Here is a 24,933-nt window from a genome sequence, read left to right on the forward strand (position 1 = left end):
TGTCTTATTTTTCATGTAGTTTTCTGCAATACAAGTTATATTTGAGACACGTTAATGAAAAATCATAATCCCTTCTGCTAAACGTTTTCCTGCTAAGGAAGTGCTTCTGATTGCAGCAGTTCCTCTTTCTGAGCAAGCATGAGGCCACAGTGGAGAGAAAAATGATCTTTTTAGAGGAAGAGACCTTTTCCAGCAAAATCAGCCTTGGTTTTGGTTTGTTACAATCATCCGCTATTCAGAGCCATATAATGTGAAAATTACATAGTTGAAACTTTACTGTTTGTTTCATTTTTTTAAAATCTTTCCTGGCTTAATAAGCTACATTTTATACGACATGCAGCTTCCAGATTTAGACCCAACAAAAAGAAAAAAGAGATTGTGAGAGTGATGTTTTCAGTTCCCGTCCTGTAATGAATGCAGAGATAATGGATTACATTCATAATTAAAAGTCTCGGCTCCAGTGGTGGGAGTTTAAAGTGGTTCAGTGTATAGAAAACGTTAGCTGAATAAATCCATTCTAAAGAAAATAAAACAATCTAACTATTATCTTTTATTTGTCTGAGCTGCTGTCTCATATCACTCTGATAAAAGCATTTCTGCTAAATAGAGTCAAAGACACAGAAGTGCTGACTAATGTAAATTTAAAAAAGAAACTGCTGCAGCAGTCAATGTTGGAAAAAATTACCTCAAACGCCACAACTGAGAGGTTTTTTATAGCATTCACTCAAATTAGTTGGAGCAGATTTTCTAGCCACTAGAGGGCAGCAGAAACAAACTGTGGCATGCACCAAGTTGACAAACATATTGAGACGCTTAGCTTTGCACACATGAACTTTAATGACCTGACATTTGGCTTTCACACGGAGTTGGCCCACGTTTTGTATCCAACAGCTTCTAGTCATATGAGAAAGATTTAGGAGTGTTTATTTTATTATTTTTCCAAGCTTCAAAGAGAGCATGTGTGAGGTCAGACGCTGATGTTGGATGAGCTGCCTAGACTCACAAACTGAAATCTAAACTTGCTCATCCATGTTCTTATGAGCATGTTTTTGGACACTCTTTCATAAGGGCCAATACTCAAACCTTTCCTGCATTAGCTGCAGAATTAAAGGGGCAGCATTTTGTTCTCCAGTCACATGATGCCATTTTATTGGTTCAGTTGTTATAGAAAATTTGTATAAGTCAAATATGACTTCAAACAAATTTGATTTTGTAATTTCAAACCTTGAAATTGGGCCGCTGTCTCTAAAAACTCCTGCTCTTTCTGAAACTCCACCTTCAGGTTATCACCAAGACGCACCTCTGTTAACCGTTTGACAATGTTTTTACCAATGTTTCACTGAGAAGTAGCTCATATAATGAGCTCATAAGATGCACAAATTAGCACTTGCTAATAGGTGCTGGCTAGTCTGAAGGAGCCGAATTGGGAGAGTCGTGGTGAAGCTCAGAAGCTTGGAAACTGCAGTTCGTAGGAGGAGCAGTCCCTCGAAGGCGGGGCTAAGTCCGCCCAGGCGTTTTGCACAGCTGAATGGTTGCCATGGAGATTAATTCTCAAACATGCATGAAAGATTCAAGGCAACTTTCCAGGTTTGTGTTTGATGAGGACATAATTTTATAAAATAATGTAAAGCTTAAAAACATCAGAATTTCACTGACACTGGAAGAGTCAAAACAAACCAGTGAAACTTCTTCCCAGCAGGACAAACCAGAGCTTTACGAACAATGGAAACCCAGTCAATGAAGCTCTTTCTGAAACGTTTCTGAGCTGATCTGAAGGATAAATGACTCTCCAATCACTCTCTACTCTATGGCTGAGTAGCTGCTTTTCCCAATCACTTCCACTTCGTTTAACAGCTGATTGTGAAATAGAAACGAATATAGAAGATGATCAGTTTCAAGCTGTTAAAGACAAACATTAAGCTCTTTTTTTAAAGGATCTGCAGGCAACTGGTTCTCTCTGAAATCAGAGCTGAAAGAACATAAAGACAGATTGATAGAAACATTTAAACAATGGGGGGGAAAAAAATTAAATACCAAGATTTCGCTCCACCGTGGAGCGAAATCAAATCCATAAAGTTTTTAAAAGAAAAATTTTAACTGTAACAAAAGATTTGAAATGAACCTGAACAATTATTTTGAAACAGAAGAGATAGATTTGAAACAAAAATAATCAAGCTGAACAAAAGTTTTGAATTTGAAAAAAAAAAGATTTGAAACAAAATTATTTTTAAACTGAAAAAAGTTTTGAACAAAAAAAAGTTTTGAACAAAAAAAAGTTTGAAGCAAAAAAAAAAAAAGATATGAAATAAAAAAAAATTTAAACCAAAAGAAGAAAAACTGTAAAATGAAAATATGGCAGAACAAAATCAGGACCATAAAGTTTTTAAAACAAAAATTTAAACTGAAACAAAAAAGTTTTGAAACAGAACAATTATTTTGGAACTGAAAAAATGTTTTAAACTGATAAATTATTTTGAAACAGAAGAAAAAGATTTGAAACAAAAAACATTCCAGCGGAAAAAAAGTTTTGAATTTGAAAAAAAAAAAAAAAAGATTTGAAATAGAAAAGGATTTGAAACAAAATCATTTTGAAACTGAAAACAGGTTTTGAACAGAAAAATATGAACATTTGCAACTGAAAAAAAATGTTAAGTGAAAATGAAGATTTAAAACTGAAAAAATGACGTGAAACAGACAAAATGTTCAAAACTACTTTTCTGATTGAAGGACTCCTTTCAGTTTTCTTTTTTTCACTTTCATCCTTTATCCTTTTGAACAAACTTTATGGTCCCAATTTAGCTCCATACATTACTCCATGTTATGTTTCCATACCATTCAATATAACCATAAATGTTCTTGACAGAAAACAGAAAACATATTTATAGATTACATTATGTGGTATTAATGTGTAAAGACAATCAAAGTGAGCAGTGGTGTTTCGTTGAATGTCTCCTGGAGCTGCAGGTACCAAACAGCAACAAGTTTGGAGTCTTTGGTGTGTTTCCTCTGTGCCAACATTCCTGTTATCTCCACCCAGAAAGTGCATGAAAACTCAGCTATACGTATTTTTTTACATTCAATTAGTCCTTCATAAATACTTAAAATAAGTATCCAACATTTTTTTCTCAGTAAACAGGTTCCAAATGTTTCCATTGGCATGAAATGTACACCAAAATGTCAATAACAACTAAAACAACCCGTACAGGCAATTTAATCAAATCAAATTACTCAAATAATGAAGCTATGGGCAGAGAATTAAACGATACAGTAATAAACTATTGAAGACATAATTCCCTTTTAGGACGGTGTGGTTTGAGTGATGTGCAAAAATCATTATTTACTATGACTAAACTAAACTCCAAGTATTTCTGTGGCTTTAATAAAATCTTTAAACAAATTTTATGGGGGAATTTTTATTGCCATAAGAGCACTGGTCTGAAAACAAACTTCATTTCTCAAAACTTCTGCTCCCTTTCAAATATTCACTGTGTTCTCTCAAACCTTTCTCCTCTCGCTCAAAACTTGTCTCGGCTCGGATCAAATCTCTGCTTGCTTGCAAATCATTTTCTGCTCTCTCCCAAAACAAAAAGCACTGTTGCCTGGCAACCGTCTCAGCCAATAGAATGAAAAGTAGGAAAGCGCAGTAGAGGGCACAATAATGTCACACAGCTCAGTGTTTTGCCAACCGCCATAAAGAAGAAGAAGTGTTCAGCGTTTACTCAAGAAAACATGGATGCTAACGGAGGAGCATAGCTTACGATTTAGAAGTTGTTGTCCGACCTGAGCCAGTATATTAACAGCTTAACCATTATTATAATCCGCCATGGTTGTTGTTTTTCGTTCAGGTCGGATGAAGGCGACCTGGACGTTCAGATTTATTTCAAAAGATCGGATATATCTCAGATATCCAAGTGGGCCAGGTCAAATTCTTAACAGACTTATGAAAAGATCAGATACAGATCTCATTAAAGTAAAAAAAATGGGTCACTTCCGTCCGAGCTGCAATGTGAAGGCAGCCTCTGATCCCTTTGTATGTGGATGATTTGTGTTGTTACCGTCATCTGTAGTGACTTTCATGTCAACAGAAATATTAGAAACGCCCGCCGCATGTCAGCTGTATGTGAAAAATGTGGAGTGGTAAAGATGAGAGGCTATAGTTTATTTCTAATTCACAACCTGAAGTCAAAAAAATGATCTCATTGACCAGCGAACTCCGGTAGGTTTCGTTTGAAGTCACTGTCAGTGCGCATGTGTGTTTTCAGATAAAACTCTGATAGTTGTAGTCTTTATGAAGCCGTTAGATGATGCCGTCTTCTGCTGTTTCACAGTCACCGCTAGGTTTTCACCAGCGGCTGCTCTGAAATGTCCTCTGGGGTTTTGTCTCCTTCACGGGATTTTTTCCGTTTCTTGTGACCTGAGAGGAGAAGAAAAGTTCATTTAAAAAATGCATACATTCTTTTTATACCGTATTTTGGTATAACTGAGTTCATTTTGATAAAACCTAGCATAAAATTAAAGTTCAGAAAACATCCAGTATGTAATAACACTAAAGTTTTGTAACTTAATTCAGTAATTTAGATCTATTTGTGCAAAGAGTTAAAAGAAATGTAGCATTTTTTTTTTTTTGTTAATGTTGGAAAACATCAACCATTATGTTTTTATCATAATATTTGTAGCTACTGACTCTGATCACATTGTTTCTGTTGTTTAAATCTCATTAGGAGCAACAAACTTTCTGCAACCGCCTGGTCTTGAGCCGCTCCTCTGTAATGTGGGAGTCCCACAGGGCTCAAATCCTGGCCCACTTCTTTTCTGTCTTCATTTTCCCACTTGGCTCCATGGGGACAATATTTCTTTTCACTGCTTAGAAAGCAGTAGGATATATACAGAGTTGGACAGTAAATAATTACATTTACTCAATTATGTTTAATTGGTTAACTTTATTGAGAAAAAAAATACTTTTAGGAGTATTTTTACTGCACTGTGCTTTTCACTTTTACTTCATTAATTTAACTATGAAGTATTTCTACTCGAGTAAAATTTCTGGATTTTCTACCCAAACATGTTTAAACCAAAAATTCACTAGACCTGCAGTTTTTGTTGGTTTTGGAAGTTTTACATTGAAAGAAACTGATTTGTAAAAATGTTGTTTTCTCTGATTAAATTTTTTTCTTCTTATATGAATTATTGTCATTTTCACCCTTAAAATACCAAAATTTTTACTTAACCTTATATTTTGGTCTGTCATTTATTAATTTTTAAATAATAAATGATTGATAATTGAGTAGATTTGTCACCAAATACTTTTTTATTCTTACTTGAGTAGTTTCTTGGATGGCTACTTTTTACTTTTACTTGAGTAAAAATATTTTGAAGTGGTTCTACTCTTACATGAGTACAATTATTGTGAACTCTGACCTCTTCTGGATGGATGTACAGCATATAGTCATTAGACATTGAGGTTTTCTTCTGCTTTTAGTTTTATCTGCTGTACTTGACATAAAGGGTCATGAAATTTTACTACTTTAATAAGAGCAACATATGCACATGTGGTTCACACAAATTTTTACACAAAATCACGTGTGGATTTAGAACCTTTCATGGTAAAAACCCATGAGATTTGCATGTTTTCTCATGGGTTTCACACTTTTTCGGAAGGGTATCACATGTTAAATTATTTGGAAATATGTGTGAAATCTCCAGTTTTCACTATCTACTTATTTGACTGTTTCCCCCAGTCAAAAATTTTAAAATATGAAGAATTTCATCATTTTTCAAATATAATGCAATAAAGGACAACATTGTTTTTGTAGACAAGTTTCAGATGAAGTTTAAAATAAAAGTTGCCATACAATTGTCAATAAATAACACTTCCAGTTCTTAGTTAGTGACGTCTTTACATCGTTCCATACCTTCACTCTGCAACCTTTACTTAAATTGTTTAATACTTGTCTTATTGTCTTGTTTCACTATAAATGAGAGCAGTTATTTGGTTGGCTCTCCAACATAAAATGTCTCCTCAGAAATCCACATTTTGTTTAGGTTAATTTTTAAAAACACATCTTTTTGCTCTGCAGAGGAAACTAAGCAGGGTTTTCCTTAGACTGAAGCTGAATGGAAATTTGAAGAAACTACAGAGGAATACAAATTAGTCAGGTTCAAAGCACTGATGTACATTTAGACAGCAGGATGTGTGAGTGTTTGCCTGTGTGTATAAGGTGGGCAGTTTTTATACCAGTCAAAGCTGCTGAGGAAGACAGAGACCAAAACAATGAATCAGACTACTTTGAATAAACTGCCCATTCATGCATGGTTATATCTGCTCTACATTTTAAAGATTCAGTTTCATCTCTGATGGTTAGCTTCTGATTAAACCGTTACAGGAAGTGACATCACAGCGATATATGAGAAAGAGAGACTAACTCAGTTTGAGAAGCAGTTTCTTGCCCAGCGTGTCCTCTGAGCCGCTCAGCGACATGCTGCTGATGAAAGGCGATGTGTCTGTTTCTATGGGAACCGAGGCCATGTCTGAAAAACAGAGACGGAGATCTGAGTGATCCTGGTTGTCAGGACAGGACACATTAAAGCGACATTTTGGATTAACTGAAAAGGCGTTATATGACAGCAATGCATAACAACCAGAGACGTCAAAGTGTTTTCATTAATCACATCAGAAATGTTATTTTTGATTCTGCGAGTTATTCTGGCTTCTTTTTGAAATGCGAAAATGCCCATGAAGCATTATTGTAACAGATGATGACCCAAAGTTTTCTTCGCGGTCAGAAACATACTTGTAAGTAGGGCTGGACAATTGGCTGAGAAACCTGTCACGAAATAAGCCTTTCAGATCAGTTGATATCGATACTTATTGATTAATTTTATGTTTTAAATATCTGAAATATTACCAGACTGGTGGCACAGTTTTCACTTCACGCTGTTTTTTTAGTTATCAGGCACAGTGGCAAAACCTTAAACTGTTGCTGCGCAAGTTACTCAACAAGCTGTTGCTAAGCAACAAGAAAGTGAGTGAAAGAGTTAGTTGCTAAGTAACCAAAGAGTGAGTGAGTGAGTGAGTGAGTTAGTTAATATCACCCACCTTACTTAGCTGGCCGTGAGAAGATGAGGGCCTACATCTCCCAGAATGCAGAGCGGTTTTGGATCAGAGTTCAGTGAATATTCTATATTTTGAATATTGAATATTCTATAAAACGGATTACCTTTTGGTACTGTTCAGATCATGCGTCTATCGCAGTGTATATTGTTGTTAATTTATTGTCTAATCCTACTTGTAAGTAAATCAACATCAAAGGTGCTGTTTCTTTAATCACATCATAAATTAAAGAAACAGGAAAACTGTAAAATAAATTTTTGGTATAAGGTGCCTTCTTCAGAGACTTGGAGAATGTTTGAAGTTTGGTGACTTTTAATTTTACGAGGCAATGGTATTGGTATAAATGCTTAATACATGAACCCACAGAAACACAAAACAAGATAATTGTATGTTCTTTAAAATCCACAATTTGTTTCTTCAAGCTGGTTTTTACAGTGAGGACTCGGACCAACCTGAGTGTGTGTCGGTCTCTGATCGGTCCTCTCGGATGTATGGGATCTCATCCATCCTGAGGAACACAGAATCACTGGGACTCTTCTGACCGTCAGACTTACTGCCTGTAGCACAAACACGCCCACAGAGTCATCATTTAAAAGCAATGTGTATCCATCACAGTTCAAACATTGCGATTTGCTCATCTGGACTGGACCTAAACCTAAACCAGAGGAGTCCAAACTTACTGCCCTGAGGGACAAAATCGTCAAACTGAACGCACTTGGAGGCCACCATTGTTTTTTTTATTTACCTATAAATTTCTTGTGTCTTTTCATTTTATCTGCTTGATAACAAACAAAATGTGAAAAAATCATTGTAATTCCAGATATAACGAATTATAAACTCTATTATTACAACATAGGCATTTTTTGGTTGATTGTGAACTAGATTTTTATTTTCGTCTAAGTTAGGTTAAAAAATTATCAGTTATTCAGTACTTGAGTAGTCTATTTAGGGATTACAGTTTTGCTTTTCCGTCAGGAAAAGCATGCTGAGGTAGTGCTACTCTTACTCGAGAAACAATTTTGCATGTATTCAACCCAATTCTAAGCTGCAATCCACATCTGCCACTTTAATAATACTCAATTTTCAGTTGACAAGCTGGAGTTTGTCCTGGTTTTCTTTACGCCAGGGGTTTTCAAAGTATGAAAGGGTGAGCCCCCCTCCAAGGAGCCCAATGCCTGCTGCGCCCCCCCCCCCCACCTCCCCGGCGGAGGGGGGTGGAGTTGTAAAAACTCCGCCTTCAGCCCCCGCTCTGGCCAAAACCAGTGATGGCATAGTTACTTTGAAAAAGTAACTTTAATCGGACTACTGATTACTCCTTGAAAAAGTAACTTAGTTATATTACTGATTACTTGACTTGGAAAGTAACTAAGTTACACTAAAAGTAACTTTTTAGTTACTTTCAGCAGCTGCTAACAACAACGCTCTGCCTCCTGTGAAGATCACATTGATCTTTGCTAATACTTAATTGGAAGTTATTTTATAATGGTAACATCAACAATGTGTCTCCACTGATAAGGTTGAACTGAAGAGGAGATTGTACAAAAAACAGTACAAAAATAAAAAAACATGAATAATTTGTGTGGTCCACTGTTGTCTGGAAAACCCAAAGAAGGATTTTAAAGCCCCCCCTCCCCCCAGCCTCCAGATTCTGCGTTACGCCCCTGAGTTTGATGTCGCAGCCCACAGAGCTCCTCCGCAGCTCCACAGCTCAGATGGCTGCGACACTTACCGTAATATTAATAATTATAACGGTGCTAACTTGCCATTATAACTATTGCCAACTACGGACACGTTTATTCGTGGCTGTTTTCACGTTTATTGCGCTGTTCATATTGGTTTCGATATTTGCAGTTTTCTGGAGCGCAACGTGAAGTTCGATGTCATTGAGAGGTAATAAATTAACTTGACATTAACAAAGACACAGCGGGACGGATCATCCGGGAAATGATGAACAGGGAGAGACTGACTAAAACTAGCTTAATGACGGACAAATTCTGGGATTTATTGAGTCTCTGCTTATTTCCAAGCCCAAATGAGCAACTTCACGTTCAAAAACGAGCCCAAAAAGGCGCAACCCGCCGCTCATTAAACTTGCAAGCGACTTTTAAAAGATGAAGCCCAAAGCCGCTTATAATAATCGGACTTGGCGACAGAAACTGAAAATAGTTCCAGTTTTTCCACCAACAAAATGCGCATCTCCCTCCATTGTTTACATTTCTGTTGCATAGAGACGTCGGTCACTCGACAAGACGAGTAGAGGAAATACGATTAAATAACAAAAGAAGATAGTAACGCAGTAACGCAAAAATGATTTTGATAAGTAACTGTAGTCTGACTACTGGATTTGAAATAGCAACGCGTTAGATTACTCGTTACGGAAAAAAGTGGTCCGACGTCAGAAACGTTACTGACATCACTGGCCAAAACATCCTCTAAGGAGGGAAACATTTCCACTGATCCCCGCTCCACACGCGCACCCCACAGTACCAACTTTTTCCTAAATCCACAGAGTTGATCGCGAAAAGACGTTTCTCTCACATCAGTAGACAGCAAGCAGATAGCTTTTCCGGTTTACTTTTTCCCTCGCACCGCGCCTCCCCTAAAGTGCTCTGGCGCCCCCCAGGGGAGGCGCGCCTCACACTTTGAAAACCGCCGCTTTACGCCATACATTAATTAGATTTTGATGTTTATATTCTGACATTTGGGTTGCACAGTGGCCAAGTTGGTAGAGCTGTTGCCTTGCAGCAAGAAGGTCCTGGGTTCGATTCCCAGTCCGGGGTCTTTCTGCATGGAGTTTGCATATTCTCCTTGTGCATGCGTGGGTTCTCTCCGGGTTCTCTGCAGGAATCTCTGCAGAGAACCCAGAATCTCTGCAGTCCAAAAACATGGCTGTCAGGTTAATTGGTCTCTCTAAATTCTCCCTAGGTCATGTGTGTGTGTCCTGTATGTCTCTGTGTTGCCCTGCGACAGACTGGCGACCTGTCCAGGGTGAACCCCGCCTCTCGCCCGGGACGTAGCTGGAGATTGGAACCAGCAACCCTCCTGACCCCATTAGGGACAAGGGTGAACAGAAAATGGATGGATGAATTCTGACATTTACTTTTACATCCTCTGCTCATCTGGTCTCAGTTGTAGCCTTTTAAATGGGTGTTTGAGGTTTCTTAACTGTAAATATTGTGTAAAATGACGCCTCATGAAACTTCTTTGTTTATCTCATTCTAATATTGATTCACATTATCTCCTATTGGATCCAGTCTGAACTGCTCACTTTCGGCAGACCTCCATGTTTCATATATATATATATATCTATATATATATATATGTATATATATATATATCTGTCTCTAGAGTCAGATATACTTACGGACAATGTGGTTCTTCTCATTCAGCACTGAGGTGCTGTGTGGGACGCTGGACTGTTGTCCTCTGGTGCGGGCCGAGCTGGGCCGGCTGAGCTCCCTGGGCGGAGGCAGCAGGGTGGCTGTGGTCGGCTCAAAGGGCATGAGCGTAGCAGCATTGCCTGTGGCTGAAGGGTCAGGGGTCGGGGTGTTGGCCTCTGCCAGGCGGATGTCAGCGTCAGGAGTTTGAGGGGAGATGTCCATCCTAGTGGCTGTCAGCGCGTTCTGGTAGTGGCTACGTGTAATCTGATACACAGAAGCAGAGGATTCTGGGTATTAATAAGGTTGAATGACTATAGGGTGGCTTTTGTAATGTTGCACAGTAAACAATTAACAAAAATAATTTGGTTTATTTAGCCTGTCATAGAGACAAAATGTTAATGTTTATTTTTCTAAATTATATTTTCACCATTTCTACATTTAGAAATGTCAGACTTCCAAACTAAATATTTAAATTACAAGATAAGTATTTTGTTTACAAAACATTTAGTAAGGAAGCTAAATGTTTAGTTCCAAAATAAATATTTATTTTTCTAGCTAAATATTTCCAAACTAAATATTTAGCTCAGACCTAAATATTTACGTCTACTATATTAACCCTATATTTACAAATGAAAGCTAAATATTTTGCAAGCAACCTAGATATTTGACATTTAACTTGTAGCTATTTAGTTAAATAGCATGTAGCTAAATATTTAGGTCCATGTTAAACATGTAATCTTTAAGCAAAGCATTTAATTTTCAACCTAAATATTTATTTTCCAAACTCAATATCTAGCTTAAGGGTTAAGTAAGACAAATATTTTGCAAGTAACACAAATATTTAACATTTAGTTATTTAGCTAAATACCTTGCAGCTAAATGTTTAGGTTCTAGCTAAATATTTATTTTTCAAACTAAATATTTGAAACTCAGACCTAAATTTTTAGAAATTAAGCCAAATATTTTGCAAGTAACACAAATATTTAACATTTACCTGTAACTAAATAGCTTGTAGCTAAATATTTAAGTCCAAGCTAAATATTTAGCTAATATGCAAATTAGCTTCCCGATAAGCGGAAGTGATATATCAAAATAAAAGCTGGGTTTTGCAGACCTCTACATAAACTTCGCTGCTAGCGGAACTGGATCGTTGCTTAAGTGATGTTTTAATCATTAATTATTCTCTTCTCGACATGTCTACCATTATAGATGAAAACATAGGACGTGCTGATTTAAAGGCTACACCGACTCGTGGCTCTAGAAACGGCTTATGCATCAATGTTCACCAAAACACTTCCGGTTCATGATTGATTCGCTCAAATATAAAATCAGTAAAAGTACAGATGAAAGTGAAGTTCTACAAATACCCAACATGACCTCCGTGTACCTTGATAATTTGCAGGGGGGTGAGCTGCCTGACGGAGTAGTCCGGCAGGTAGAAGTTCCCTCCTCCGTTCAGCTGACCCAAACTTCCGGCGTACAGCATGGACTCAGAGCGCTCCAAACCGCTGCTGTGGGATGGCGATCTGTGGACTGTCAGGGAAAAAAGTGACCAAACACGAACAACACAGGCAGAATATGCTGTTGCACTTATTTACATCCTGATTGGTTGAAGGTAGGCCGCTCCTGTTTGTGTTGATTTAGTTCAACTGTTTGTATCAAAGTGTTTAAATTTTATGTTGTGTTGGAGGAAACTAAGCCTGTGACTCAAGTTTACTCGTCAACTTTTACGCATAATTTCAAAGTGCATCGAGTTTTACCATAAAAAAAACAAAGATGATTTATCGTGGTTTTGTTTCATTGGTGATTTTTGTTTGGTTAGGAAGTGGTGGCGTGGGCCTCATGATCAGACTCGGCCTTCAGACCTGAGCCAGGCCGCCATCTTGGAGAAATCTGAACTTGGCTAGAAACTCACAATTCCTATTTATTCTGCCTGATGTCCCAAGTAATAGTGGAACTTAATTCAAATTATTAATTGAGTTAATCCCTACATATATATATATATATATATATATATATATATATATATATATATATATATATATATATATATATATATATATATATATATATATGTATGTAGGGATTAACTCTCTATATAGAGTGAATTAAGTTCCACTATTTTATATAAAATTCCCTTCTCACCCACCGCGGGTGGTGATTCTTCTTCCTCTTAGCTCGGGTCCTCTACCAGAGGCCTGGGAGCTTGAGGGTTCTGCGCAGTATCTTGGCTGTGCCTAGGACTGCACATTTCTGGACTGAGATGTCTGATGTTGTTCCTGGGATCTGTTGTAGCCACTGTTCCAGTTTGGGGGTGACTGCCCCGAGGGTCCCGATGACCACAGGCACCACTGTGGTCTTCACCTTCCAGGCCCTCTCCAGTTCCTCCCTTAGGCCCTGGTATTTCTCTAGTTTCTCATGCTCCTTTTTCCTGATGTTGCAGTCACTTGGTATTGCCACATCCACCACAACGGCTTTCCTCTGTTGTTTATCCACCACGACTATGTCTGGTTGGTTCGCCCTCACCATTTTGTCTGTCTGGATCTGGAAGTCCCACAGGATCTTAGCTCAGTCATTCTCCACTACCTTCGGGGGTGTTTCCCACTTTGATCTTGGGGGTTCCAGTCCATATTCTGCACAGATGTTTCTGTACACTATGCCTGCCACTTGGTTGTGTCGTTCCATGTATTCTTTCCCTGCCAGTACCTTGCACCCTGCTGTTATGTGTTGGACTGTCTCAGGGGCCTCCTTGCACAACCTACACCTTGGGTCTTGTCTGGTGTGGTAGATCTGGGCCTCAATTGCTCTGGTGTTTAGGGCCTGTTCCTGGGCGGCCATATATATATATATATATAGACAAAATAAGCAACATTTTCAATTTAAGCACACTTTTTGCTTCTAAATTGTTGAGTAAAGTGATATATAAGCTCGATAACAAATATATTTGTTGTTTTTATATGCTATATAGGTAATTCAGCGATCAGATTAGTGCAAAAGTGTTCAGCTTTCAAGTGTTTCCGGATCCCCTGATCATTCATGGAATTTCTTTGAGAAAATGCTTTGGAAATGTGGACTGTGGTCGCTGACATCAGCGTTGGGGATGTCTGCGCTACTGCAACATGTTTAGCACTGAGATACTATTTGCTACACAAACTCCTTTTTGCACAACTTGCACATAACAATAGTCTTTTCCAGTGTCCCATCAGATAATGTTTTTTTAATCATAAAAATATATGATTGTGTTAAAATTTCTAACACGTTAAAATCTACATAATTAAATAATTGAAATAAAAATGTTATCGTCCCTGCCACAGTCCCAAGATGTTCAAAGACTCACAATCTGGCCTATAACGAATAACTTGGAGAATATAATTAAAATTGTCTGATCTAGCTTTGATAAAGACTCTGTTGGAGCATTAGCTGCCAGAAAGACCTGATGAGAACATGTGTGTGTGTGTTTGTACCAGTTGACATAATGGCAGGTACTCCAAAGTGAGAAAAAGCCCCATTCTCAAACTTCAGCGCTTCTTTGCCAAACTCCACCTCAACTTGGCCCTGAAAAACAAAACAGCACAGTAACACTCATGTTGACATCACAAACAGCTGTGCAGGCGAAGAGCAAGATTACCTGCAGAACTAAGATGAAGTAGTCGACTGGTTTGTTACGGTGGAAGAGGAAGTGGTTCTGAGCTCGTTTGTTCTTCTCATCGAATTTGAGTTCCTGGACCACACTGGGGTGCTTGATGAGCCTCAGCAGGATCTTCTCTGAGATGTGCGCAGGTTTAAAGGGCTCCACCTCTAACAAAGGATTTGCTTTAGTATCAAGGCCCCATCTACCAATGCCTCAACATTGTAGTTTCAAGTTACAAAAGTAAAGAGATTATCAATGTTATACTTTTAAAAAATAAACCAGAAAAGATGTGCATATATACATTCATTTTCAGTCTCTTTTCTAGAAGACATATGTGTCAAACTCAAGGCACGAGGGCCAAAACTGGCCCGCCGTAGCTTTTTATGTGGCCCTCTACACTCATAAATAGAACCGTCAAAATAACAGTGTGCTTATGCACTAATGCATAATTGTGAGTTTATTGCAGATTTGTCTCAAAAATCCCATCCCAACAGTATGATACTGCCACCACCATGTTTCCCCATTGGCATAGTGTGTTCTTTGAACAATCGTTTCCTCCTTGTGTGTTGGATTACGTTTGGAAACAGCTGCAGGTGCCCGGTACCTGTGGAGAGGAAGCGATGTGTTGCCAGGAGCAGCTGAGGGGAAATCTTGACTTTCATTTCATTTTCCGACAGTTTGAAGATGGAAAAGTCCTGCTGCTTCCTCTCATGGTGGGAAACCCGCCGCTTTGTCCGGTTATCAGCTGCGGCATAAACCAGCAGACGCAAAATGAGTGTAAAATCATCCAGGTCCTCAGAATCCCATGCTAACCTCTCAAACAGTACAACAAAGCGAGTGTGTGTGTGTGGGTGTGTGTGCAGACATACTGTAGAGATCCGTCTCATCAAGAATCTCCGACTTGATGATCTCCTCAATCACGTCCTCCAAGGTGACGATGCCCATCACCTCGTAGAACGGGTCGCCCTCGCCCTCGTTGTTCACGCGCTGCACGATGGCGAGGTGAGACTTTCCTGTAACCGCAACAAGTAACTTTCACCCAAATAGTCACAGCTGGGTAGGAACTGGTTACATTTACTTGAGTAGCTTTTCTTTTGTTTTTGATTTTGATTTTTTTTTTTATGTACTACTAGGAGTATTTCTACTCGGCTGTACTTTTTGCTTTTACTTCAGTAATTTTATTATGAAGTATTTCTACTCTTACTTCAGAAAAATTTCTGGATTCTTTACCCACTGACTGAATTTTATGTTTTAGCAATTTTTATGCTTTAGCATATTTTGTTACATAATGCCAAAAAGAAAATATGATTTATTAATTCAATACAGATGTTTAATATCATGGCCATTTTCTAGCCTAGACTAGAAGTGTTACCCACAAAACACAACTTATAAAATAACTCTTCACATTGTCCAGCATCCAAGAATTTTAACTGAAAGTTGGGTGGAAGGAAAAACTCTGGTTCACAAACAACAAGAATAAGTGGAGTCTTGAAGGAATCAACTTGTGCAGTTAAAAATAATTATCAGTGAGAAAAAAAAATATTCTTATGCAAAACAAAAACATAAGATGAGTAACTCATAATGAGGAACACAACAGATAATATAAAATTTCAGTCATCAGAATTTCATGATATATTTAATTTGAGTTTATTATTGAATATATTTGTACAATAACTGAGCAGCAACAATGGAGAAATGCTCTCCTCTGCCAAACACCATTAAACCAAAACTTCTGACGTGCAGAGTGAGAGCTGAATTATGCAAAAACTAACGGAGAATATTAAACGAGCAAAGAAACCAAACAGCATGAAGGGCATGAAGTGAAAATGCAGCAAGCTGAATATTTTATGAGGTTCTCTGTTCCAGGACAAACAGCAGAGGGCGAATGGTTCAGAAAAGACATTTCAAAAAGTTCAGTGACAAATTACGCAAAAAGAAGAGATTTTTACGCTCTGCAGTCAGTCTGCATTCTGACTTGGATTAAATATTCCTCATCTAGGATGTGTTTGTCTAATTCACGCTGAAGCTGCTCGTCTCCATACCAGCACTTTGCTGCAGTTGTTGTTCACAGGAAGGGGGGCTGTGACTTGGCAGCTTGCAGTGTGTGATTCACACTGCTTAGCATTCAGGCCAAATATTCGCTCTCCTCATTCTGCAGGCTCCTGGCTGCATCTCGCCACTACTCTGAAACCCAGCCGTGCTGAGGATCCTAATTTAATCCACACGAACGGCATTTCAGCGTCTAACCACTGAATGGGTGACATTGTGTCCCGGTGCCTCCAAAATAATTGGATTTCTACGCTGTAAAACATTTGAAGGTGATTTAACTTGAAAATGAAAGTCCACTTGCTGCCTGGGAAATGCAATTAAATTTTCACAGGAAAATTGTTTTGGTTTTAACTCAGAGGTTAAAGTTCATGAAGTTGATTTAACAAGAGACAAGTTGTCTAAACATTGTTTTTTAAGTTCATTAATCTTGAACTGTGAGATTTAACTTAATGATGCAATTTAAAACAAATATTTATTTCATAATATGCAATAAAAAAAACCTGCCCTCACCTGGTTAAAGAGCCACATTTCTCTATTATTTTACTCACAATACCAAGTTAAAATAACCACTTATTTTACTTTAGAGTAATTTAAGTTCTTGTTTCAAATTGCATGAACAAAATTTCTGATCTGATCATGGATTTTATTAAACATCACAATGAATTCAGCTCAGAAACAGTTAGTGTGAACAGAACATTATCCTCAAGCTTTAAAATGAACATTTTCCTTAATAAAACAAATCATTGTGAGAACAAGACCATTGAAGGAGCTTTCAGTCATTTTCGTTTTGTTTTTTCTTCTGCAGGATTCTCATATTAAAGAGGAAAAACTGGCTGCATTTTCTGCTGCAGTGGCGGGAAGCATTCCTGCAGAGAGCAAAAGAGATAATCCTCTATGTAGATTATCTCATCCAGGTCATCTACAGGCAGAGAGCCTTCAATATTTATTCAACTTCTGGAGCTCCTAAAAAAATCGCTGCATGTTTAGCAGATTGGCAAAGTCTCTGCATTGTTAAATAAATAAATAAAAAGACTAATAATCTGTTCGACGTTTCCTGTAGACAGAATCTGCCTCCTCCATTTACTGCTGTCCTCACCACAAACCCAACAGAAGGAAAAGTGCTGAGTCTGCAGCATTCATGGACATGCGGAAAGCCGGTGGAAAGCAGGGAGCTCTGTGATTGGCTGGAGCGGACCCCACCCACAGAAAAATCCTGACTGAGTCCGCAGAGCCTCTGCAAACTGGGCATGACTCTTCGTTTTGGTGCAGGGCGGGATGTGCCTGCTCAGGCTGCAGGTTCTCACACTTTCTGATGCAAGAGGCCGGCTCGAATCAGTGCTGCTCAAACGCACACGCAGTTTTCTGTTTTACTAAATTATCCACTTAATCCGAGGAAGATTATGGATTTTAAAAAAATCAGATCGACCTCCAAACGTCGCCTGGTTGCAGCATTACGCGATCAAGTGACTCATTTGTTTGGGACAGAGCTGAGCTGAATGTTTTCTGGGGTAGTTTGAGGATAGTTCACAGCGTTGCCATGGCAACAAATGATGTGCATGCACTGCAAAAGCACAAAATCTTACCATGTAATGTTGGTCTAATTTCTAGTGCAAAATATCTTTGTACACTTGAAATAAGACAAACTAACTTAAAAGCAACTTTTCAGCAACATACAGAAGTGTGTTTTAAGTCAATAATTCCTTGATATTGATGAAAAGGTTTTAGATTGGTTACCAGATAATTTCACTTATAACATGGGAAAAAACACCAATTACAAATCAAACATCTGGAGTTAGTTGGGCTACTTTACCTCGCAAAATGATTCCCGCACTTTACAAGAAAAGAAATTAATACAAATGTTCTGATAAATTTTTACCAAAGTTGCATTAAAACTCCAGGGTGGGCCAAGAGTTTCCATACATAGGAGGAATGTAACGTGTTTATTTCAGATGCCCAAGAAGATGCGTTTGACAAAAGAGCAAAGAACTGAAAGCATACTGATGGTTGGATTGGGGAGCAGTCGCATGGTTGCATAAACACGGGATCAGCATCACACACGACACTGTGGCAAAACTTATTTTCAAGTTTCAGAGAACTGGAAATGTTGCAGATAAACCACAAAGTGGTCCAAGACGAGCAGCGACTACACAGAGTCCCACAAAAATAAAAACAGTTGCCCAAAATAAAATGTTTATTTTTCCTATGTATGGAAACTTGTGGCCCACCCTGTATTAAAACCTAAAAAGCAAAACCAAAGCTTCACCAGAACCTTGCCTGGCAAAACTTTTCCCACCCTTTAAATTCTTTCACTTTATGTCATTAAGATCCATAAACTTCAGTCTATTTTATAAGGATTTTAAGTGACGGATAAAAAACCATGGACCTCATTGTGAAGTGGAGAAAAAAGGGATAAAAGGTTTTCTAAACCTTTAACAAATAAAACTTGGAAAATGTGGGATGCATTTGTATGTAGCGCATTATTTTTGTTCCACAAATTGCACACAGGCTGAGATATTTAGTATTTAGCCTGAGTAGTATTTAGTAGTAAATATTCAGTTTTTAAATCTTGGCACAGATTCCTATTGGGCTTAAAACTGGACTTTGACTGGACCATTAAAACTCATGAATAGTCTTCTAAACCCTCCATTATATCTCTGATTGGGTTGTTAGTCGCCTTTAAAATGGGAAATGACAGTTCAGTGGGATTTGCAGTTTTGTCTTCTGCCACACATATTCCTTTGCGTATGTCAGTTCAAAGTTTTCAACATTGTTTTATGTTTTTAACTTGCCTTTTAAATCAAAGGAGTTTAAAACAAATACAAATGCATGCCACACTTTTCAGATTTGCATCTGTAAAACATTTTTAGCACCGAGCATCATGTTTGTTACACAACGCAGTGATGCACTAATTTGTGTTTAAACATCCCAATAAAATGACGATGCAGTTTGTGTTTGTGACCTGACAAAGTTTGGAAAACGTTCCAAGTTGTGCGAATACTTTTACGAAACACACATTTATTCAGGTTTTAACGGCTTATTGAGATTCATTTGGGTAATCCCTCTGATTGTAAACTACCAGAACATGTTGTCAGTGCAAATACGGTCACATCTACAAACATGAGCAGCTGAACTGTGCCTGCACACAGAGCCGGCCCAAGGCATAAGTAAACAAAGCCTGTGCTCAGTTTACTTAACACAAACCAACAGTGGCCTTGAGTTTTACACAAACCATACATCTAATACTTGATTGAATGTGAATATTATTAAATATGAATTAATGACCGCAGAGATAAATTAAAATGTAGCAATTTCTAAGTATTATTTAAGATTTAATAGAATAAGCAGGTTTACTTTGTAAAAGCACAAACAATAATCGTCAATGTTTAATTGTTTTAAACTGGTTAGAGTCTAAAAGTGTAAACATTTTGTGTTTCGACTTGGTTTGTTTACGAATAGATGTCAGCAAATAATCACTAATTATCTGTCACAAAACTGCAGTTTGGTTATAGAAACACCGTTTTGATTCACAGCCCCAAAAACATTGTTACTGAACTCATAACCGTGTTCGTCCAGTTAAATTATCAAGTATCGCACTGAAAAAGGCCAAAATAAAGAATTTATTTGGTTGACATGAATGAGTGCACTGCAAAAACGCAAAATCTTACCAAGTTTTTTCAGTCTACACTGGAAGAAAAAAACATGTCTAATTTAGCTGCCGGTCAAAAACCGTCTTTAATTTACATAAAATTTTACCGAGACGGTTTTTTGTGTGTGGTTTCTAGTGCAAATGCCATAGCACTTTAATTAAGACAAAACCAACTTATAAGTAACAAGATATAGGAGATTGTTTTAAGTCAACAATTCCTTAATATTAATAATATTTCACTTATAACTTAGATTTTACTTAAACTGAAATATAAATAAAATAATCTACCTACAGAAGTAGAACTTTTTCATGAGTATTAAGGAATTATTGACTAAACAAGCTCCTATCTTACTGAAAAGTTATTTATAAGTTAGTTTTGTTTTATTTCAATTACTGATACATTTACTCGACTGGAGGTTTAATGATTTTGCAGTGTGTTGATAGAGATTTTGGTTTACATCCTAGTTGACTGCAGATGCTCCTCACCTTTTTTAAACTCCTCTAGCATCGCGTCCAGCTTGGTGTCGTTGAAGACGCAGTGCAGCGGGTGTTTGTAGAACTGCGTTATGGTTTTCAGCGGAGTGCAGTCGTCCGGGTCCACGAAGGCCAAGTCCTTGACAAACAAGATGTCCACTATGTTGGACCTCTCGTTCTCGAACACCGGTATCCTGGTGTACCCGCTCTCCATGATCTCTGACATGGTGTTGAAATCCAGCACCACGTCCGACGCCAGCATGAAGCAGTCGCTCAGCGGCGTCAGGACGTCCTCCACCGTTTTGGTGCGCAGCTCCAGCGCGCCCTGGATGATGTTCAGCTCCTCTTTCACCAGATCGTGGTACGGGTCTGTGACGCGCAGCATCTCCAGCAGTTTCTCTCTGGTGTAGAAGTTGGAGATCTCCTGGTTGAGAATGAGGTCCAGCAGTTTGCTGATGGGGTAGGAGATGGGGAAGGAGAGCACCATCAGCAGCCGCGTCACCCAGATGGTTTTGGACGCGATGGCCAGGCCGTGACGCGATGCCACGGAGTGAGGAAGAATCTCCCCGATGAAGAAGATGCCAAAGGCGCAAATGACCGTGGAGAGCCAGGTCATGCCCAGGATCTGGCACATCCACACCGCCAAAGACGCGTTGATGATCGCGTTGCCCAGCAGCAGCGTGCACAGGACGTAGTTCCCATGCCGACGCACAGACTCAATCTTCCGCGCGTAGTTCTGCTCCTTGTCGGTGCCGCTGTTCTGCAGGACTTGCAGCTCCACCGGGTCGAGTGCCAGCAGGCTGAGGTTCAGTCCGCTGAAAAGAGCCGATAAGCCGAGCAGCAGGACGGAGACCAGGACCTGCAGCCAGAGCTCCGGGACAGCAGAGCGCTCTGTCACGGCGACCCAGAAGTCTCTTGTCCGGTAGTGTTCCCACTTGGACCCGTCGAAGGCGCACATGGAGTAATACTTAATCTTCTCCCCTCTTCGCAAGTCTTTGGCCAGCAGCTCGACCAGCACTGAGTTCTGACTGGAAGCAGACTTGAAGGAACCTAAAACCTCGATGTCGGACGTCCTGGCGTTCTTGTCCATGCACATGTTCCTCTTGGGGTGGACCTGTCCCTCTCTGCCGGGACTCGGCTCCTCGATGAAGGCGATCCAGGGCGCGGCATTGTTGGCGCGGGTCCCCGCGGTGCGGTTGAGCCTCTGCGTGGAGGTGGAGTAGTACACCCGCAGCATGAAGCGGATTCCCTCCGTGGCTTTCAGCACCCCGTCGTCCACGGACAGCTCCGCTCCGGTCTCCTCTGGACGGAAGCCGAGCAGGCAGAGAGCCGGGGTGGGCAGCAGCCAGCAGAGGCCGAGCAGGAGCCACAGGCAGCGGGACAGAGAGTGCGGAGCCCCGCGGGACTGCGGGGACCTGAGGCAGCACCGCGCGGCCTCATCCTCCGCAGCCATGATGCGGTGTGATGAACTGGCTCAGTCCGGGGATCCGGAGTCACGTGGTGCCGCCTGGTTCCGGTCCATGTGGGAAAAGGAGGGACAATCAGGAATCCGTTTTAACGGTGCTGATTCCGGCGATGCAAAACAGCGGAGGAGATGCGCCATCAGCGCCATTACGTCACTTTCTAATAATAGGCGCGAGCTCAGTAGTTGATATTTTTGCTCTTTTCAAAATCTCTGCGCCGTTTTATGATGACGTCCTGCAGGCAAACGGCGGATTAAACAGCCGCACTTTACAGATGTCAGAGAGGAAAAGTTGTCTTTTCCTTGGGTAGTTTACCAGAAACAAGATTTTTGTTGAGCAAAAGTTTTCTAGGCTTTCCGTCTTTTCAGACATCTTTAATTGTTTTATCACACTAAAACTACCACAGTTACCTTTCTTTGTTATAGATGTTCATCTTTTCGTTCTCTTTATCTGCCGTTAAAATTGTATAAATATCCTCTCCACGTGAAAGTATTTTTTTTGTTTGTTTAATCTCTACTCATGATCAGATTCAACAACAAAAGCGTTGGAACAATCACAGAGACGGTAATTCATGTTTGACAGATCAGAAAATTGCAGATGTCTGAAGTTATCCATCTTGTTTTCGGTGATTTAAAAGCTCAAAGTAACTGTATTTTGGAGGAGTTCTTGCTTTTATGAAGATGAGCCCATATTTACACGGCATGACGGATCTGTTCTTTGCACTACAAACTGAATCCTCAGACACGAGTTACACCAATTCTCTGGCCACACAGTGAAGAACTTTACAAAATTTGGATTAAAATTGAGTTGCCAGTCAGATGTTTCTTCTAGAATAATCCAAAAGAAAGAATAAAGACAGAAAGAGGAAAAGGAAACTAGCATAGCAACATGTATTGTTTTATAGGCATGCATGTAAGTAACTTTGTTTGGGTTAAAATGACAGTATATTTTTTATGTAAGCTGAACTTGATAGTCTTACAAAGTGTCCTGAAATTGAATGTGCTGTTAATATTCTCTATCTAATGTGTATTTAATTAGAATTTGTGCCCACATGAGGGCGCTGTTTAGGTGTTTCTCTGGGAAAGTTGGTTAAAGTCATTTATTTATTCAGGTTTATTTATGCAGAAACGCATCTCTGTCCTGCTTTGTGGGACCCAACAAAACGTTCACACTATTTAACCACATCAAACATCAAATCATGTCCTTTCAGTGAGCCCGAAGAAAAGTATTACTCTTTAACATAGTCAATGTTCCTGGGCAGATATCAGATAATTTAACCTTCAGACAAAATGTGGCATTGTTTCAATGATAATAAAAATGAAGCAATAATTTCCTTTTGTGGTTCTATGTCTAGTTCTGTCTCCTTTGTTTCAGCGTAACCTAATAAATGTTTTTATTAAGCACTAAAATGTTAAGATATTTCTTCTCTAAGCAATTGGGACAGCCATACCTTAACATAAACATACAAAATGTATCAATCTGGCTAAAAATGGAGCAATGAACACAGTGTGATTGGAAATGAGTCTCCCCTTTAAACAGATGAACAGACGGTAGGTTTTATTCCTCAGTGAAATAATCAACTAAAAACAGTCTCAGATAGATTGATTTTATTACAGACTCAAAGTCCAAATTACATAAAAGAACAATTGACAATAATAATAATAATAATAAAAAGAATAAAACATGCATAAAACCACTCCTAAACATACCAATGTTTCCAGAGCACAGATGTGTCCTTATTGAACTATATTTAACGTCAATAAGATTATCTCTATTATTAGACTCGTTTAATGGGCAAATAAATTTATACGAGATTTCTTAAAACAGCCAAAGAGCTGGCACTAGCAGATTACTTAATTTAGGTTATCCTTGTGTAATAATAAGAAACATATTTGTTAAAAAAAATAATAATAATAATTAAAAAAAAAAACATTTTTTAGTAGCATTGGGGGCCAATAACTGAGCCCTGAGGCACACCTGAACTGATGTAGTAAAATTCTATCCAATTCATGTTATTTATGATGATTATTGTTACTTATTGGTTAACCCTAATGTCGATCAACAGTGTTGGAAGACCCCTGACTAATAACACCATCAGCTCAACTGCTGCTAAGTTACAAACCCAACATATCTGTGTTTTTACCCACAGCTGCTTCTTTTTTAGGCTTCAGACCTTTTTTCTTTTTCTTGTTAATTGATCAAATAGAAAAAAAGATTACTTGTGTTCATTGAAACCTTAGAGGTGCAGAAAACTCTTTTGCCAGGAGTTCTTCTCTTTTTATGGAGAACAATCATTTCATTTCTCTTTCCATCTTGTCATTCAATAAAACATGAAGCCAGTCTAAATGTGGATATGAAGGGAGGAAGCTAATAACCTGCGTGTAATAAATTCATGAGCAGAAATGGATAAATTACATCTGTGAGACAAATGAGAGCTAGTATGAGGTGAGAGCCACGGTGAACAATCAAACCTACTGGCACAAACTTCAGGAAACAGAAATCTACTGATTTTTTAAATTAACTAAATGTGTTTCAAAGTTTGTCCACACGGTGGCAGTAGCGCAAAGGCTACCGGCGCTTCTCCAAGCAGACCCCAGGTTATGTTTTTGCTCATTAATGGGTCACCTGTACTAACAGAGTAATTAGGGGAGGATTTAATTTATATGTCATTTCATAAATTAGCAATGGCCCAGTTTTTATGCCTGCCAATCAAATTACAACTGGATGTTAGTGTTCCTGTCACTATTTTTATTCTTTCCACGTTTCTTTGTCTGCACGACGGGGAATCCATCAAAGATTTTCAGACAAAGACTTTGAAAAATAGGTTGCTTTGTTTCTAAACCCAAAACGGGCACTTATTGTTTTCTCAAATATGAGTTTGCATTGTGAAGATTAAAATGCAGAACATTTTCAGCATACAAATATAAAGTTTCTTGTCTGAACATCTCAGAGAAGAAAACATAGTCATCCTCTTGTTTTTCTTTCTCAGAAATTGTATGTTTTTTTTTTATCATTATTTAAAAACCTAACCATAAAATACAATTCATTTTTACATTATAAGAATATATATATATTTTTATATATATTCATTATATATATATATATATATATATATATATATATATATATATATATATATATATATATATATATATATATATATATATATATATATATAT

The 24,933-nt window shown here is 38.5% G+C and overlaps 1 protein-coding gene and 1 long non-coding RNA gene across 2 annotated transcripts; one reads left to right on the forward strand and one right to left on the reverse strand.

The window, feature by feature from the left end:
* Positions 1-69: 69 nt before the first annotated feature.
* LOC122830291 (metal transporter CNNM1-like) lies at positions 70-23,137 on the reverse strand. Its single transcript, XM_044115535.1, has 10 exons — positions 20,304-23,137; positions 14,992-15,135; positions 14,727-14,867; positions 14,120-14,289; positions 13,956-14,046; positions 11,879-12,024; positions 10,476-10,755; positions 7,564-7,668; positions 6,424-6,528; positions 70-4,414 (listed from the first exon to the last, which is right to left on the reverse strand). The coding sequence occupies exons 1-10, from the start codon at positions 21,742-21,744 to the stop codon at positions 4,335-4,337; spliced, it is 2,703 nt and encodes a 900-aa protein (XP_043971470.1). The 5' UTR covers positions 21,745-23,137; the 3' UTR covers positions 70-4,334.
* LOC122830293 lies at positions 11,991-17,491 on the forward strand. The gene is made up of 4 exons (XR_006370502.1): positions 11,991-12,106; positions 14,800-14,899; positions 14,986-15,124; positions 16,977-17,491. It is a non-coding gene; the product is annotated as an uncharacterized LOC122830293 (long non-coding RNA).
* Positions 23,138-24,933: the final 1,796 nt, after the last annotated feature.

Source organism: Gambusia affinis, linkage group LG04 (assembly GCF_019740435.1).
Source record: "Gambusia affinis linkage group LG04, SWU_Gaff_1.0, whole genome shotgun sequence".
Taxonomy (NCBI): Eukaryota; Metazoa; Chordata; class Actinopteri; order Cyprinodontiformes; family Poeciliidae; genus Gambusia; species Gambusia affinis.

Bases quoted from the DNA above. Each gene is read 5' to 3' on its own strand.
- LOC122830291 (XM_044115535.1), bottom strand. From the start codon at position 21,744: ATGGCTGCGGAGGATGAGGCCGCGCGGTGCTGCCTCAGGTCCCCGCAG. The intron at 15,136-20,303 runs GTGAGGAGCATC...TTGCGGTTACAG, and splicing joins GCTAGAGGAGTTTAAAAAAG to GAAAGTCTCACCTCGCCATC. The intron at 7,669-10,475 runs GTAAGTATATCT...TTTGTGCTACAG, and splicing joins TGAGAAGAACCACATTGTCC to GCAGTAAGTCTGACGGTCAG.